Source organism: Lissotriton helveticus, chromosome 8 (assembly GCF_964261635.1).
Source record: "Lissotriton helveticus chromosome 8, aLisHel1.1, whole genome shotgun sequence".
NCBI lineage: Eukaryota > Metazoa > Chordata > Amphibia > Caudata > Salamandridae > Lissotriton > Lissotriton helveticus.
This window is the reverse complement of record NC_136069.1, coordinates 608900754-608918572: the sequence shown is the minus strand read 5'-3', so window position 1 is coordinate 608918572 and position 17819 is coordinate 608900754. Positions and strand designations below refer to the sequence as shown.

Genomic DNA, 17819 nt, shown 5'->3' with positions numbered 1-17819 from the left:
TAGTTTCCCTAACATACTTCTTTAATATCTCTCAAGGAGAGTGTACCAAATTTTCAATCCAGAAGACAGCCAGTCCAGCACGCATTTTACACTCACAATATGAGTTGTATTAAAAATCGAAAGAAACATTAGAAAATTACACTAATTACGCATACAACTAAAAATGTATCCGCATTAGTACAGTGTTACTAAGCGCCACGTGATAAAGGAAACGAGCAGAGCTTTTGTCAGTGGCACCCAAAAATACAGTGCAATTTTGCCAACAGGATTGGGAAACATGCAGAAAAAGCAATGAATTTGGAAAGTTTCGAATTCTACCTCTAGCGTGTTAGATAGACTGGAACTGTTATAAATCTACAGATTATTTCCACCCAAGAAAAATATTCCACCTCACTCACTAAAAATACCTCCAGCATTAAACGACAAATAGCTTTTTCAAACGGCCACAAAAATACACTTTGCGTATTTAAGAACGTTTCTCATTGAAATATATATTCTTAAAATACATGTTTTAAATGAATGGTAGGAAATATATATAGTTGTCTACAAATGAAAATACCCCTCTTTCAACCATTGTGACATGTATTTCATAAATTCCCCTGTTCGATCTTTATCTTCGATAACAGATTCTTTGACAAAATGCCTCTCATTTCATAAAGTAAATGTAAATTCCATTATCGAGTGAAATATGGCTTTCCATGTTCTTTCAGCTCTGAATAGTACTTTGATGGGCAAAACCTGTAAGTCTAGCAGTAATATTATTCAATGCAGTCAGGCGGGACACAGGCTACATCCATCTGTCACACTGAGCTACATGCAAGTAAAACCCCTCTTACCTTTCCTTCTGCATTTCCGAGAATGTTTTGGTCGATCTCTCCGACCTCTCAGACACTTTCTTCTCAATATCTTCCCGCTCTTCCTTCTTCTTTTGCAAGTCTGAGGTGAAGCTCTTCCGTCTGTTTTTCCATTTGGCGAGATCCTAAAGCAAGAGGCACACTGTCACTCACTGGCCCAGCGAGCTCACTTTCTCCAGCCCTCTGTGGAAGCCACAGGTGCTCAGAATATCCCAGGGCATCACGTTACACAGAGCACAGGACATGAATTCCGACCTGAATTCCAGCTGCTCTACACTACTGACTTTTTTCTTCAGAAGTATTTAATCCACTGTGAGCATCCAAAATACAATCTGTCCTGTGTCTGCCACTGCTTTACCTTGCCCTAGGAACATTCTTTATTCATCGGGCAAAGCTTATTATACCCTAAAGGCACGATTGAGAAATAACACGAACCCACCCACAGCAAAAACCTGCATCTCAGCAGCCAATTTACACTATCCACATCGTTGTAGGGAAACAGTCAACCGAGCTCTACTGACCTCAGGCACAATATGTATCCCAGACCACTCTTTATATCGATTAGTCTTCCCTCTAACCCGCCCCATACCCTCAAGCTGTGAAGTGGATTTTACGCAGATGCTCTCACTATGAAGCCTACCACTCTCAAGATTTCCACAAACAAGCTAAGATTAAGTCCACCTCTGTCAGATAGGAAATGCAATCGCGCACAAAGCAGCATAGCTTTGTTGCAAAGGAAGCCTTCACTGTGAATGTAGTGATTGCATAGGGCAAAAAACAAACCTTGAACGCCTCTCTGTACGATAACCTGGCAGATTGCCCTCACCTACTTTGCACTTTAAAGTCAAAGTCTCTACTTAAACTGAAGTGCTTTTAAGATGCCAGCATGTCAAGGGAGTGGCATGGGGCATCACTGACTAAAACTTTGTAAGGACCATTCCTCAGGGTGCCCACATTGGGAGTAACCTGCCCCCAATGAGGACTATAGTCTCCTTCTTGTGGCACCTTTCATGTCTCACGCAATGACTACGTTACAGAAACATACCTCGCAGCAGGAAGGCACCTTAAAGGTAATCCATGTTTCCCACAACAAGGACTGACTGCCACCGCAGAACAAGGAAACGAGGTGTGTGATGCAATGAGCAGTAATCAACCTATGCTGAGCCTGGCATGCTAAGGCACTATATGGTAAAGGAGATTTTTTGTTGCTTAGCGAGTGGCTGAGTGGGACCATCTTTAAAAAGAAGAGGAAGGTTAGAGAGATGGTTGGGAGGAACATTTTCTGTTGGGCAAAACATGTCACTTGAAGGTGAGGAGGGATGTGGCAGACGAAAACGTTTTGAAAGCAAGTTGACTGCACTGTTCACTTATAACTGACTTTAAGAATAATTGAGAATGGAGAAAAAAATGCTTAACTGCAAAGAAGAAAGTTACAATGTCATGCATGCCAACCACTTGAGGTTCTCTGAAGGTGCCCACTTAGGAGAGGTGTGGTAAGGAGGGTATGCGCCACTCCCACACCACTGCAATTCCAAAAATCTGGTTCACTGACAGTGAAGTAACTTTGTGTCAAGTTAGGACAACAACCGTGACAGAGGAGATGAGAGGGGATCCAGGGAGGTTTCAAGACTAGCCACCTTGCATTAGTCTCTAGAGACAGCTGCACACTTGGTGTATAGTGCCCTGCTATGGCAGTGGGCAGGATCCACAGAGGTCATGCCTGGAACTATTTTTGACTCATGAAGAAGAACAGGAACATTCCATCCCTGTTTTGAATAAGAGGGCAGTTACATATGGGAGGAAAAGACTACATTTGTTCACAAAAATGTTCCAATAGTTGACCAACTCAATATAATAGGTAGAATTTATAAACCCTTTACGGCTCTGATCCTGTAAGCTAGGTTTGCAGGACTCTTGACCAATCCCCTTCATTCTAAACAGTATTAATTCAATTATGCTTTTGAATTTAGGTGTCTTACCTCAGCAGGTCATCACATCTCTCCACTATTAGTTTCTCGATCCACCAGTTGGCGAAATACTGAACAATGCAATAAAATTGCTGATATATTGCTGCTTTTCTTTAAGAAATAGGTTGTTCTGTGCTTATCTACTTCTGTGTTTTGCAACATGGATACCTTTGGTAAAAGGAGCACTCCGAGGAAATCATCTATGTTAGTAATTTCCCCAGTTTCTTTGGACTGGGAGTCATGGATCCTAGAAAAACTGTTTAGCTAAAACTTATTCCAGGAAGTAGATTTTTCACCTGCATGTTTGAATTTGTATTGTTCTTGTGGGGTCTACCCAAATATTTAGCAAAATGATCTGAGCATACAAGAGCTCACCCTGAAATATTTGAAGATTTCAAAAACTTTTAACACAGTTTAAAACTTTTATACACAATCCCCAAGAGGATCAGTGTGTATCAAACTCAAATGGTAGGTCCTCAGCTATAATTGCCTGTGTGGAACAACCCTGTGTCTGACTGGTTTGTCTTTAGTTCCATTATATCCAATTTAAAATAATGGAACTTGTAATAAGGCGGATGGGATATCCGTCACGCTTGTGATGGAGTAACCCGTCCAACAAACTCGTAATCAGGCCCTTAGAATGATGTCACTATGTTGTTTTTGCTTCATTTTGAATGTTGCCCTTTATTTCTAATCAATTTAGTTCTTGCCATTATCTTTAATCCAAAGATCTAATTTTTTACAACTGGGGGTATTTTGATTAGTAAATCCTAGTCTTTTTAACTGCATGTTTTGGGTCTTTACATTCTTTAACTGTATTGTTTAGATGTGATATTACACATAACATCTAACACATTTTTATTCGTAATTCTTGCATGTTCAGATCGCCTTGATGCCAAAGGTGAACCAAGAAACTTTAAGCTGAACCAGCTCAGTTCTGTGGCCTGTATTAGTAGCTAGAGCACAGCAGGCCGCTTTCTCACAGGCAGATATAACTCATGCATGACAAACAATGCTTTTAAATATGGCACTTTTACTACTCTAAGAATTTACCTTAAGATTGTGTTTTATATTTTAAGTTGGAAAATCTATAGAATGCAGGAAAGAAATAAGTTAGACATTTCTGCAGCAAACATGGATAACTCGGCATGTCCATTCCGGTAATGTCTGCAGCATTACTGTTCATTCCTCACAGCACGTCAACATTCTCAAAGTGTGCAGCATGCTTTTTGAATCCTTTGTTTTTGTTTCTACCACTCCTATGGTTATAGAGTTTCATGTAATAACCACTGTCAAACCATATTTCCTGCTGTTCCACCTGATGCTTATCAATCTAGTTTAGCTTCCATCATGAAGTGCCTGCCTTCTCTAAAATATACCAGTACCAATCTGAAAAACATGATTGCTGTCCCACCTCCTGGTACACTGCACTAAAATTGGAAAAACCAATGCCCTTAATATGATAGTAAAGCTATAAAGTATTTTGAAGATTATAGGCTACATGGTGTACCCCTACTATATCACATGTGCTATACTGCAAGAAAATAATACTGCATCCCCTACATCAACCTAAACCCTACACTGTAAGGTATATCTAGACAATAAGATGTGTAAGGGAGGCAATACTAATGTATGTCGGTATGAACATCATCAATTTAGTGCCATGCTACCTGCGCTACTAATGTCTCTCCACATGTAAAACATTTTAGTCTTTGGCCACTGTTAATAAACCTCTGTAAAACTTTATCAGGTATGTGAATGTCCTATTTAATATTCTGGTAAGACAGAAGGAGTAGTTTCTGCCCTGTAACTCCAGTTCTGTAGTAGGGGTATCTCTGTTATAGTCAATCTAGTAAATAGTCCCGCCCATGTGCGTGGACCCCGGCAATCAAAAATAATCTCTTAAATTGTCAAAAAATGCAGAACTGCAAAGACACTTAAGAGAGAATTTAAAGACAAATAATGCAGCCTATATCCACAGGCTACACTGTCCAGTACTTCAACTAGAAATTCCACCAAAAACAACCACACAAACAGCACAGCCTGCCCAGTTTCTTCCACAGAGAAACTTGCCTCTACCAATAAAAGCCTCTGGAATGATAGAGAGGAAGGTATGGACAGACAAGCCCCATAGGCTGCCATTATGTGGCTTAAATAGGATACTGTGCCTTTAAGAGAACTTTCCAGAACTTCTCCCAGTATCCCAGAATGCACAGCAGGTCCCATTTAATTTCAGTTCTTTTTGAAGGCATAACACGCCAGTCCTGTAGCATTCCTTACACGAATATCTTTCTCCACAGGGGAGGAGGGCGGGCGCTTATGACTATAACAGAGATACCCCTACTACAGAACTGGAGTCACAGGACAGAAACTACTCCTTCTGTAGTAGGGGATCTCTGTGTATAGTCATAATCTAGTGAATAGAATGGCAAGCCCATCCCCACACCAAGCGACGGTGGAGAACCAGAAATAACACCACTATTGTGCGAACAAATTTCGCAGCGAAGCCTGCCCAACCTGATCGTCTGCCCTGGCATCAGAGTCCAGGCAGTAATGCTTAGCAAAGGTATGGACCTACTTCCAAGTGGCCGCCTTGCAGATTTCTGCAATTGGAACATTACGGAGCAAAGCTGTCGTGGCAGCTTTACCCCTGGTGGAATGAGCCTTAGGTGTACCCCCTAAGGTCTTATTAGCTTTTTGGTAACACAGCTGTATGCAGGACACAATCCACCTAGAGATGGACTGCTTCGAGGTCGCAAGACCCGTCCTGACCGATCCATAATTGATAAACAATTGGTCTGACCTACGAATATCTTTGGTTTTATCCAGATAAAATTTCAACACCCTCCTAACATCCAGGGAATGTAAAGACCTGTCCGCTGGAGAGGAAGAATTCTGAAAAAACGTAGGCAAAGTTATCGTCTGGTTGACATGAAAATCAGAAATAACCTTGGGAAGAAATTTAGGGTGAGTACGCATAACAACCTTAGCAGCATGAAATACAGTATAAGGTTCTTGGCAACACAACGCCTGAATTTCACTCACCCTGCGGGCCGATGTAATGCCACGAGGAACGCCGCCTTCCAGGACAGGTGCTTTAACGAAGCCTTATGAATAGGTTCAAAAGGCTCCATCAATCTGGACAGCACCACATTCAATTCCCATGAAGGCGAAGGAAGCCTGACAGGAGGGAATACTTTCTTCAAGCCTTCCAGAAAATCTTTGATCACAGGGATCTGGAAGAAGGAAGTCTGTGAAGGGCATTTCCTGTAGGCAGTCAATGCAGCGAGATGAACCTTAATGGAATGAACATTAAGGCCAGACTGCGCCAAATGTAGAAGGTAAGGAAGAATGACATCCTCCTTGCACGTCGTAGGGTCATAGTTCTTGGACTTGCACCAGATACAGAACCTCTTCCACTTGTAAGCATAGGAAGTCCGAGTGGAAGGTCGCTTAGACTCCTTCAGTATGTCCATGCAATCTTCGGGCAGATTCAAATGACCATATTGCACTATCTCAGGAGCCATGCCGCCAAACTCAAAGACAAGAGGTTGGGGTGCAACATCTGCCCCCCGAACTTCGTGAGCAGGTCCGGCCTGCACGGCAACCGTATGTGAGGAAGGAGAGACCGGTGAAGCAGGTCCGTGAACCACCACTGCCTGGGCCATTCCGGAGCAATAAGTATCATCCGCACCCTGGACCGGGCCAGCTTGATGAGTACTGCCGGAATCAGGGGAATGGGTGGAAAAGCGTACAGAAAGCTGTTCGACCAGTTAATCCATAGCGCATTCCCCAGCGTCCCCCGCTGGTAGTACCTGGAGGCAAAGTCTCTGCATTTGCTGTTTTCGGCGGTGGCGAACAGATCTACGTCTGGCGTCCCCCACCTTGTGAAGACTTCTCCTAGTACTTCGTCGTTTATGACCCATTCGTGGTTTTCCTGTAGCAGTCTGCTCAGTGCATCCGCCTGAACATTCTGCACACCTGGCAGATGGGTAGCCGTTATCGTCAGTCCTCGGGCCAGAAGCCAATGCCAGATCGCCTGCGCCTCCTGCGACAGGGTGCGCGATCTCGAGCCCCCCTGCTTGTTGAGGTAATACATCGTGGTCGTATTGTCCGTCTGTACAAGCAGAGCTTTGGTCTGAAAGGACGGATGAAAGGCCTTCAGTGCCAAGTGAACAGCTCTGAGTTCCAGGAAATTGATGTGATAAGTGGCCTCCATCGGGGACCACGTTCCTTGAATCTGTAGGTCTCCGGAGTGCGCCCCCCAGCCTTGGAGAGAAGCATCCGTCACGACAGTCTGAGTGGGAATGTCCTTGTGGAAAGGGACCCCTCTGAGGAGATTCTCCGCAGAACACCACCACTTCAGAGACTGAAGAGCATGCAGAGACAGTCGTATCTTGTCGTCCCAAGATCCTTTCCTCTGATCCCACTGGTCCTCCAAGCACTCGTGCAACGGTCTCATGTGCAGTCGTGCGTGTGGCGTTAGGAAGATACAAGAGGCCATCGATCCCAGTAGAGAAGACACCGTCCTCACTGTTGTAGATGGAGTGATCATAAGAGCCTGAGCCTTCCGAAGGAGTGATAATCGTCTCTCCTCCAAAGGAGACACGCTTGCTGACAGCGTATTGATGGAGGCTACCAAGTACTGTATGCACTGGACCGGAGTCGGGACAGACTTGGACATGTTGATGTGCAACCCCAGCTTGTTCAAGAGAACGCACGTCTTCTGGAAGTGTGCTTGAGCTTCCGAGAAGGAGGAGGCCTTGATCAACCAATCGTCCAGGTACGGGTAGACAAACACCTTGTTCTCTCAGGTGCGATGCTACCACCCCCATGCTCTTCGAGAATGTTCTCGGCGCAGATGTCAGTCCGAATGGCAGTACTGTGTATTGATAATGATTGGCGCCGACTTTGAATCGCAGGAACTTCCTGTGTTTGTGTGCAATGGACACATGGAAGTACGCATCTTGTAGGTCTATAGCACATAGCCAGTCTCCCTGTTGCAACTGAGGATAAATCTGATGCAACAACAGCATGCAAAACTTTTCTCTGCGAATCCACTTGTTTGCCTGTCGCAAGTCCAGAATGGGCCTGAACTCGTTCTTGTCCTTCTTGCGAACCAGGAAGAACCGGGAGTACAGACCTCTTCCTCTTTGAGACCGAGGTACGTCTTCTATCGCCCTTTTCCTTAACAGGATATCGGCCTCCGCCTGGAGCTCGCGCAGCTGAAACTGCGAGCTGACCGGTGGAATTGCTGGAGGCGGGCTGGTGAACCGAAGACTGTATCCATTGCAAACAATATTCAGCACCCACTTGTCCGGAGTAATTTTTCTCCACTCTGCCAGAAAAAATTGAACGCTTCCCCCCCACCGGAGTGGGTAACGGATGTAGGGGAAGTAAGCGCTCAGGGCCTAGACCCGGCCGGGCCTTTAGTCGCTGTTGCCGACTGTTGGCCGCCTCTGCCTGTCTGGCGGTTCTGGAACGGCCTTCGGAACTGCTGCTGCTGTTGCTGCTGCTGCCCCGAAGCCTGGCCACGCCCTCTGCCCTGTCCACCGAACCGTCTCTGGAACGGGCGGAATGATTTCTTGGTATCCTTGGGCTTTTGCAGACCCACCGCCGTGAGCGTTTCGGCCTCCGCCTTCATGCGGGCCATTTCGTCATCAGCATGTTTTCCAAACAGGGTTTCGCCAGAGAATGGTAGATTGGCAACCCTTTGTTGTGCGTCAGGTTTTAGTGACGTGAGGCGGAGCCAGGCGTGTCTTCGCTGGTTAATCCCATGGCAGAAGCCATGCACCGCCAGTAAGGAAGAATCGACTACAGCACTGATGACCTGATTCGCCACCAGCATCCCCTCATTCAACACCTCCTGGAAATCTTCTCTCTAGTCACGAGGCAGGTGTTCCACAAACTGCTGGAGGGATTCCCAGAGGGCTCGGTCATACCGCCCCAACAAGGCCGTGGCACTCGCAGCCTTCATGGAAGTCGCCGACGTCCCACAAACCTTCCTCCCAGCCGAATCCAGCCATCTAGATTCCTTATCTGGTGGGACTGTGGATGACGGAGTGGTGGCATGCTGTTTCCGAGCCGCCGTCACTATCACAGAGTCTGCAGGGGGTTCCACCCTTAGAAAAGCCGGATCCGAGTCCGGAGCCCGGTATTTATTCTACAGTCTCGAGGGGGCCGCCTTAGTCACCGCCGGGGTGAGGAAAAGGTCCATGGTTGGCTCCTCCAGGCCCGGTACCAGTGGTAGTAATGGCCGGGACAGATGTTTCTGGTGAAGCGTCTCGAAGATCACCGATGTCTTGGGCGTGGGCACCGTCAACAAGATGCCCAATTTCGCTGCACCTCTTAGAATAACATCATGAAAGGACACCAGATCGTCAACCGGAGACACCCTTGTCTCCGGTGACTCCGACAAAGTCGGAGAATAGTCCCTGGTCCCCGAGGACCTCGTCTGGGAACGAGACCTGCACCTCCTGTGGCGTCGTCTCGACCGCGTGGACGACCTGTTAAGCGATCGTTCCCTCCTCCTGGAGCGAGAGCGCGATCTCCCAGCTCGAGGACGCTCCGCAGGCCTCTGTGAAGGTGTCTTCCTTGGCCTATCCTGGGGTAGAGGTTCTAGAGTCCCCTTAGGCGGTGTAGGGAGTGGAGGCAGTGACACCGACCTCGCTGGAACAGGTATCTCCGACCGAGGAGCAGGCCCACGTGGCGGAAGCGGTGGCGGTGGTTGTCCTGCGGGAGGAAGTGGTGGAAGAGGAGGATTGATGGGAGGATCCTCTCTAGGTAAAGGAGGCGGGGGCGTCATAGGCCGAGGTGGTGTATAAACCACCGAGTACACCGAGCCCGGTGACTTCTTCGGGGGAGGTGACTGCGAATCAGCCCCTCCAGTAGGTGATCGCCCTCTCCGGCATCCTCCACCAGACCCAGCGTGACTTCTGGCGCCAGAAATCCTTCTGCGCCGCTTAGGAGAGCTGGAAAGTCTCAGAGACGCCGACCTCTTTCTTCTCGACGTCGAGCGTCGCTTTTCCGGCGTCGAACGTCGCCTCCGTGACTCCGGCGTCGAACGCCGCCTCCGCGACGTCGAGCGCTTCTTCCTCGACGCCGAACGCCACGTCGAACGTGCAGTCCTCGACGATGAGCGTCGACTCCTTCTCGGCGCCGACCGCTTGTCAGAGGTCCTCGACGTCGAGGATCCCCTCGACGCCAACCGTTTGCTCGACGGTGACCGGCGGTGTCGCTTTGACGGCGAGCACCGATGCCGGTCTGTCCTTCTTCGACGTCGATGGCTCGACGCTGACGTCGACGACGAAGTCGACGGTGATCTCGACGGCAGCCTACCCAGGCCTTTCGACGTCTACTTCTCAAGCCGCCTCGACCCGGAGCCCCGGGGAGATGGGGAACACACCGTCGTCATCCCTCTCGACGTCGTCGTCGATGCAATCGACGTCGACGGGGACCGGGACCGTTTGCTGGGTTTCCTGCCTCTGGGCAGCCCCCCAGAGGCCTCAGCAGAGGCAGAGGGAGCCTTCCCAGCCTGCCCAGACCCACCTGCAGCCTGCAGCCGTCTCTCCTCTAGGCCTTGCAGCCTAACCTTCAGCCTGTCCCTCAGGGTCCTTGTTGAAAAGGTCTGACAGATGTCACATTCTTCAGGGACATGTGCTTCAGGGAGACAGAGTATGCAGACGTCGTGTGGATCAGTCTGGGCCTTCTTCCTTCCACATGCTGGGCACTTGCCGAATAGAGCAGGCATTTTAGAGCCCTAAAAAGCCTGAACAAATACACAGGAGTGAAGGGAAACACCAAGTACACAAACTGAAAACACTTTTAAAGCCAAAAGTGCACACAATTCCAATAAACCCTTGAAAAAGGGAGAGCTCAATGCACCAGGGTCCTGTTAGCAGGAGCCGGAAAAAGAACTGAAAGTAAATGGGACCTGCTGTGCATTCTGGGATACTGGGAGAAGTTCTGGAAAGTTCTCTTAAAGGCACAGTATCCTATTTAAGCCACATAATGGCAGCCTATGGGGCTTGTCTGTCAATACCTTCCTCTCTATCATTCCAGAGGCTTTTATTGGTAGAGGCAAGTTTCTCTGTGGAAGAAACTGGGCAGGCTGTGCTGTTTGTGTGGTTGTTTTTGGTGGAATTTCTAGTTGAAGTACTGGACAGTGTAGCCTGTGGATATAGGCTGCATTATTTGTCTTTAAATCCTCTTTTAAGTGTCTTTTGCAGTTCTGCATTTTTTGACAATTTAAGAGATTATTTTTGATTGCCGGGGTCCACGCACATGGGCGGGACTATTCACAAGATTATGACTATACACAGAGATCCCCTCCTACTACATAACTAAGTATTTAACATGTGAATGAATAATGTACATTAACTCTATATACCACCCGGCAAATCTAGTGGTACTGTATGTATTTTGACAGGTTCAATCTAATTCAACGTCCACTATTGTTCCCTAGGTATATCTAACCATTAATGATCCCTGTGCTGTTGCTTCCAACCCGTGATTTACCCAAGCTGAAAACTAAAATGTTAAATATAAATATGCATACATAGTTCTATTAATTAGATCCTTTGTATGAATTTTCTGGATCACATTGATTAACGTGCAGCTATGTTACATTTTCTGGAAAGACTTTTTAAAACAAGTGTAAAATGGTCTAAGATTTGGGTTAAAGGTCAAGCAATGTCACATCCTTTAGTTTTCGATGGATCAAATAGATTTTGGTGAATATGTGGCAAAAAAAAACAAAGAAGTTCTCTACTAACCAACTTTGTATGACTGTGATTGTATGATAACCCTAGATACAGATTAATATTTATCACAGTCAAAGCTCTGACCATTTACCCAAGTGCATCTTTCTAAGTCTGCCTAACACTTCCGTGGTTGCTTCTAATCGTTTGAATGTTGGATTTCGTTTTAAACTGTTATCCTCTTCCACGAATTGCATTGTGTGTTACTGTATTTTTTATTGTATGGCAATCAAGGTTACAGAGTGGTAATTTCACTAGTTTTGCTCTTTTTTGAAAAACACACTACACATGCTCTGCTGCAATCCTCTATAGGGTTTATTTTTGTGGTAAACATAACATTAATATCCTCCTCAGAAATATGTGGGGCTAACTCCTTTCTTCTGACTGATATAAGATTTTGCGGATACTTCAAAAAGTGATCCATCTCATGACATTTAGGTTGAACTAATCACTATTTTGGTAGCTCAAGTAGGAACTTGTAAATTATGTCTTTAGATATGGTCGCCAGAATTGGATGAAATACCACAGGTGAGATCTTACTAGACACGTGCACATGTGTAAAATAACTTTCTCTTTTCTGTTTATCAGCCTGCCCAGAAGACATGAAATACCGTAATGATCACAGTTCACCAGGATCGATCCATCATTTTCTTCAGAAGTACACTTAAAGCCCTGCTAGTTAAGGAACACTTTCTCAACCTGTGACTTGTTGATCAACCAAGCTATCTGAAGAGCTGCCATGTCTTGTCCCCTCTCCCCACACAGGGTCTCCCAACCAATGACCAACCACACTTACCATTAGACTACTGGTCATACAAACCCTCATCTCTAACCAGTGTCTCATTTCTAATACTCATTCCCTTTCCATAATGTACACACACTCTACAGTACAGAGTTCTAATACTTATCAAATGCTTAATATCCAGGTTTGCCCTATATAAATCCATATTCATACATATGGCACTCCTGTTTCTCTTGGTTTAACTACAGACTTGTTCCACTGCAACGTTGATAGCTGGAATCAGATATTATAAACCTAAGATTTGTGTCCTCTTTGGTGAGTCTTAAAAGTCTACCTATCATGCACCATTTCTCCAACATAGTATTGCATACTAGACGCATACATTTGGAGTTTGTTGAGCAAAGAGCTGCCAAGCCAATTTCCGGTTTTTATACATCTGATCTCACTTTCGCCAGTGATTGCTTTCTTTCTCAATTACTGAAAATTACCCTTGAGCCACTAAGAATGCATAGCCCACAATAGAGAGCCCTTTTAAAAGCTTGATGACATTCAATTATTTAAACAAACCTTGGCAAATAAAATTTATTTGATCACAAAAACTTGACGGCACCTAAAGATGGTGGCTCCATGGTTGCATAAAACAGTTTAATTTTAAAAAGTAACAATGGCATATCATTTTCATGGAAAAGTATGGGTGCTTCCTGGCAGCCAACTGTACTTGCAATAATTATAAAAAATATGTGTTAGTTTTAATGCACATCACAAGAAAATCTAGTTGTTAGTGGCACAGAGAAAGTGCGCTGTTGCCCTTGAATTACTGCAACTTGAAGGCGTAGTTTCAGCACATTGGGATGAATAAATAAATACAAAACAATAAAGTATGCAAAAAATAAAAATAAATCAAAAGGCACTATATTAGCCCACCAGCCCTAGGACTGATGTACACTAATTAGGCAGATATACACATATGAATAGCAAAAATGCATCCAATTTCAGTGCATGAGAATCAGTGTCTTAAGGGAACGGACTGACTGCTGTGGCTGAATGCGGTGGTGGGTGAGAGAAAAAGGTGAATGACAGACTAATGGATGATGAGGGCATACCCAAATGCCCTCTTTGTTAATATATATGTAAGTATTTTATATTTATGATTTTTATTTTTTACAGATCAGGTCAGCGAGGCAGCCTAAAGCCTTCCCTAGGCCAAATCTAAAAACAGAGGCTGAACTTTTAGGACTTACTTTGGGAAAGGCAAGAGATCAACTTCAGCAGTAATAAGAGCGATTTGTCATAAAGATCGCACAAGATATAAAGGCAGGAGGCGGGGATGCTTTGCTGCAGAAGGGCAAAGGTCCGAGTTCTGGAATGTCTATGCGTGTCAAATCTCGAAATAGCCCACAATGGCAGGGTTTTATAACTTAATATACTGGATCAGAAGTCAAGGGTACGATTAAGTCCAAAGTCTAAGGAATCGTGTGGGCTTTCAAAAGCCAACATATTGCAACATCTACTGAATAGATTTATAGCAGCCCCTTATCTAGAAGAAAACCCTGAAAAATGATGCGTGTGTCCAATACTGCGATTTTACATTACAACAACAAGCCTATATTTTTAAACGTTGAAAATTCTTTCAATCTCTTTCCAGTTTAATAACCATTAACTAGGGAACAATTTGGAAACAGTAATGCGCCGTTGCTTCTGCTTTAAAGGCAACAACTATCAGGGAAGTTGGGAGGCAGCCATGAAACCGGATTCTCATGGAAAGGGGCCATTCTGAAATGCAAACCTGGGCCTCTACACAGAAGGACCTGCCTCTGACGGACACATTCAGGGGCCCTGCATAAAAAGGGTTTCTGGGATGACGAATCAAAGGAAGGCAGGGAAGGCAATCCAGTCACTTGTGTAGGATGAGCAGACACCATGAACAGTATGTCATTTCATCAGCAATGCCAGATTCTGGGAACCATCTGTGCCAAAAAGACCAGAATGGAAATTTCAGTGCATGATAAAAAGACAGGAGAGCCACAAATGTGTGAATATATATAAACTTATCTTGAAATGCTGTGTTTGTCTTGGTTTTTAGGTTGTTCCCCGACATCTGCATAAAGGGGTAGCAATGGCAAACTACGGATATTGGTCTTTTAAAGCTCAGTTATGAGTTATGTAAAGCCAGCAGGGCCTATGACAATTTATTTAGACATGAAAAGCGGTGCAGAATGGCAGTAGCAGGTGGTCACTGGTGAAACGGTGCGTTGGATATATAATTACCAGCCATAGCCGGGATTGGCCATGTTGGCCAGATTCTCAGAAACAATCAGAGGGCATAGCAAAGAACTTTTGCACCAGTCATTGGCATCAGTCTCTGATGTGGATTTCATGGCACTTACGCACTGTAGTGGCGATCCTTACGATGAAGCGCATTACCTGCATACTCTCATGGCAAACTGTAAAGATAGCAACACAACAAGGCGGTAGAATCCACAATGTGTATGTCGAGATTCAAAATAAAACAACGTGGCTGAAATACGTACACTTTGCCATTGCTGATCCTGCTCCTGTATTTGGCTTTTTATTTTCTGCAAATCTTCAAAAACTACTTGCTGGACCACCGGCACCTCCTCTTCATTGACGTCCCCCATCGACTTGCTCCTACAAGAAATGAACAGTAATTTACCAATGCAGTCAGTACAAAAAAAGACTGGATGTAATACCCGAGAAGAAACCTCTTAGCGCCCGAAAGTTTACTTTGGTACCTAATGGTTAGTGGTGATTTCATGTCTTTGCAAAGCCTTTGGTGTAAAGACAAAGCATGACAAAACAAAAATAGATAGTTAAAAAAAATATTCCAGCAAGACAGTTTATGTAGTGGATGGAGTTCAACATGTCTAATAGCCGATCATCGCAAAAACAAAATCGACAGTGAGGAAAATAAATTCAAGAGTGCTACGAAGCTGCATCTATTCACAAAGATACAGGCAAATATCGTTTCAGGACTCAGCTCCTTATCAGGACAAAAATTCATACATTAGTGCTACCAAACAAGAAACACAAATTGTTGCTGAACACCTTTTCTTCCCACTCCCAGTGGTGGTCCTGTAGAGAATAGACCATTTTAACGTCCCAAAAGACACAACGCTGACTGGGGCAGAATGATATGGCATGTAGGGTTAATGGAGTCGTTTCTATTGGGACACTGCTTCCAAGCTACGGAACCCTGGGAAGGACCTCCATAGAGTAAGTTGAGATTTTACGGTGAACGTTTAAAGGCTTTTATTTATTCCATGAAAAATCCATCAATTTGCAAAGGTATTCGTGCAAGGGTGAAACTCACGACACAAAGTAGATTTACATTTGGTGGCAACGCCTGCTGAAGGGGAGAGCTGGACAGTAGGCTTTTATAACTGACTCACTCTTTGGCAGTTAAAAATGAAGGACCCTCAGATCAGGCGGGCAACTAGAGCCAAATTATTTTTTTGTGGGGGGGGGGGGGGGGGGCTAAGACTTCCAGGAATAGGCAGAGTGGCTGTAAGAAGGGGTGAAAACACAACAAAAGCCACATTAACAAGTAATTGGTCTTTTAAAGACCTGTGAAGTACTCGGGTGCGGCAGCAATTAGACGGTCGCCAGCCCGCGAAGCTATCTCAGCCCGAGCTGACACACACGACGGGGGGGAGAGGGGGGCGGTGAGCCCAATGAGTGTTGCGGGCCTGCCTCAGATACCAGTCAGTGCGTCACCCCTTCACTGCTGCCTGTGACCTCCAAGAGGGCAGGCCTGTAGCTCTCTGCGGTCACTCACAAGGGAGCTGAAATAGCTTCCATTTCAAATCAAAATCAAATCATTTTATTTGCAAAGCGCGCTACATACCCGTGAGGGTCTCAAGGCGCTGGGGAAGGGAGGGGGGGTGGGTGGGCTGCTACTGGTTGAAGAGCCAGGTCTTGAGGAGTCTTCTGAAGGCCAGCAGGTCCTGGGTCTGTCGTAGGCTTGTAGGGAGAGTGTTCCAGGTCTTGGCTGGCTAAAATGAAAGCATGCCATGTGCCTATCACTCTCTCCATCATAAGGCTTTCACCAGAAAAGCACCTGATTTCTCAACTAATGCTCAAAAGAGTTAAGATGTTATTTTAAAACCGCTCCAACTTCACACATTTGGATATCAGGGGCAAATAGGGTGACAATTGTCCGTTCAGCACTGCCAATCAGAGACACTTTAAAATTAGGGTGGGCCCTTTCATGACTGATGTGGGTTGAACACAAAGCCCCCATGGAGGAGGCCTGGACAGTGCTTAATTTAAGCTGGTGGTTTCCAGTTCTCAGCATGGCACTTAACCACTTCCACGCTAATGACAAAGCCAGCTCGTCATGGGCTTTACCTATGCTGCGCTCATGACGAGCTGGCTTTGTCATGAACAAGCCTTTTTCTACTTCTCCAGCGCACAGCGGGAAAACGCGGTAGCGCTGTAATGGTTAAATGTCAACACCGGCACTTATGATAGTCTGCCACATTGTGCCGAGGTTTGTCTAATTTAGCGAACAGCCCAACTAGTTATTTCATAATATAGTTTACATTAAAATGACTAATACCTGGCACTCAAGCCATTCTTGTGGATTTGGGTGGCAAGGAATAGTCTGAATTGTCACACTTGTAGGAGTGTGATGGAGAGTAGTGGTGTTGGTCAGGGAACAAGTCCTAAAAAAAAGTGGGGGGACGCTGTCGTAACGACAGGAAGTGACATCATGAAAGGTGGCTTGCACCATCAGACTCATTGCCTCCCCTTGCTCACCCCTTAGATGCGATTGCATCAGAGAAGCCATCGCGTGAGCAGCGTTTTAAATGAGCTCCGATCTCACCCCAAAGAGGCCAAAGAGTGAATATGTGGCTCCATTTGCTCCAGTTATCGAGCTCCTGGTAAAATAAGTGGGGGACGCCGTCCACCCGCGTGGTACCTCAACTCGATCCCTGGTGTTGGTGCTTTCATTGGCAGCAGTGTTAAGTGTTAAGTACTGGTCTTCAGCTAGAGCAGGACACAGCTAACGCTGCCTCTACAGCAGCTTTCAAGCCTGCTTTAATTTTCTTCAGGTTAAAGAGAACCAGGAAAATAACATTCATGTATAGCAATTAGTGATTTCATAGTTTAACAGCAACATAGGACAAAAAAATAATATTGAAGCCAATGCGTTTAGCCAAGCACGGTTATTATGTCAGTACAAAGCAAGGCCAAACATGTTAGAAGCGCTCTTAAAATTCAGTTCAGTTATAATCTGATAATACGTTGCAATACGGTTGTGTTTAGTGACATACAGCGACGGAGGTATAAAAAAAAATAGAACTGCCCTTGAATGTTCTAGCATTTCATCAGTGAAATTCAGGGAATGCAACCAAACTAAAGTCTGGCGCAAAGCTCGAACAGGTCAAAGTCTAGCAAGAAATAATTTACAAAACAGCAAGTTAATAATCCTATCTTTGCAGTGAGAACAAAGGCTGTGCTGCAGGTGGAGTCC

The 17819-nt window shown here is 45.4% G+C and overlaps 1 protein-coding gene across 18 annotated transcripts in view; it reads right to left on the bottom strand.

Annotated features, from left to right (window-relative positions):
• The window catches only part of LMO7 (LIM domain 7), a 516155-nt gene that overhangs the window by 118812 nt on the left and 379524 nt on the right, over nt 1-17819 (bottom strand). For all 18 annotated transcript variants that reach the window (XM_078657448.1, XM_078657449.1, XM_078657451.1 and 15 more), the window contains 2 exons: nt 14854-14971; nt 837-979 (listed from right to left, as the gene is read on the bottom strand). In XM_078657448.1, coding sequence (XP_078513574.1) covers nt 837-979; nt 14854-14971 — 261 coding nt within the window. The remainder of the gene's footprint in view (nt 1-836; nt 980-14853; nt 14972-17819) is intronic.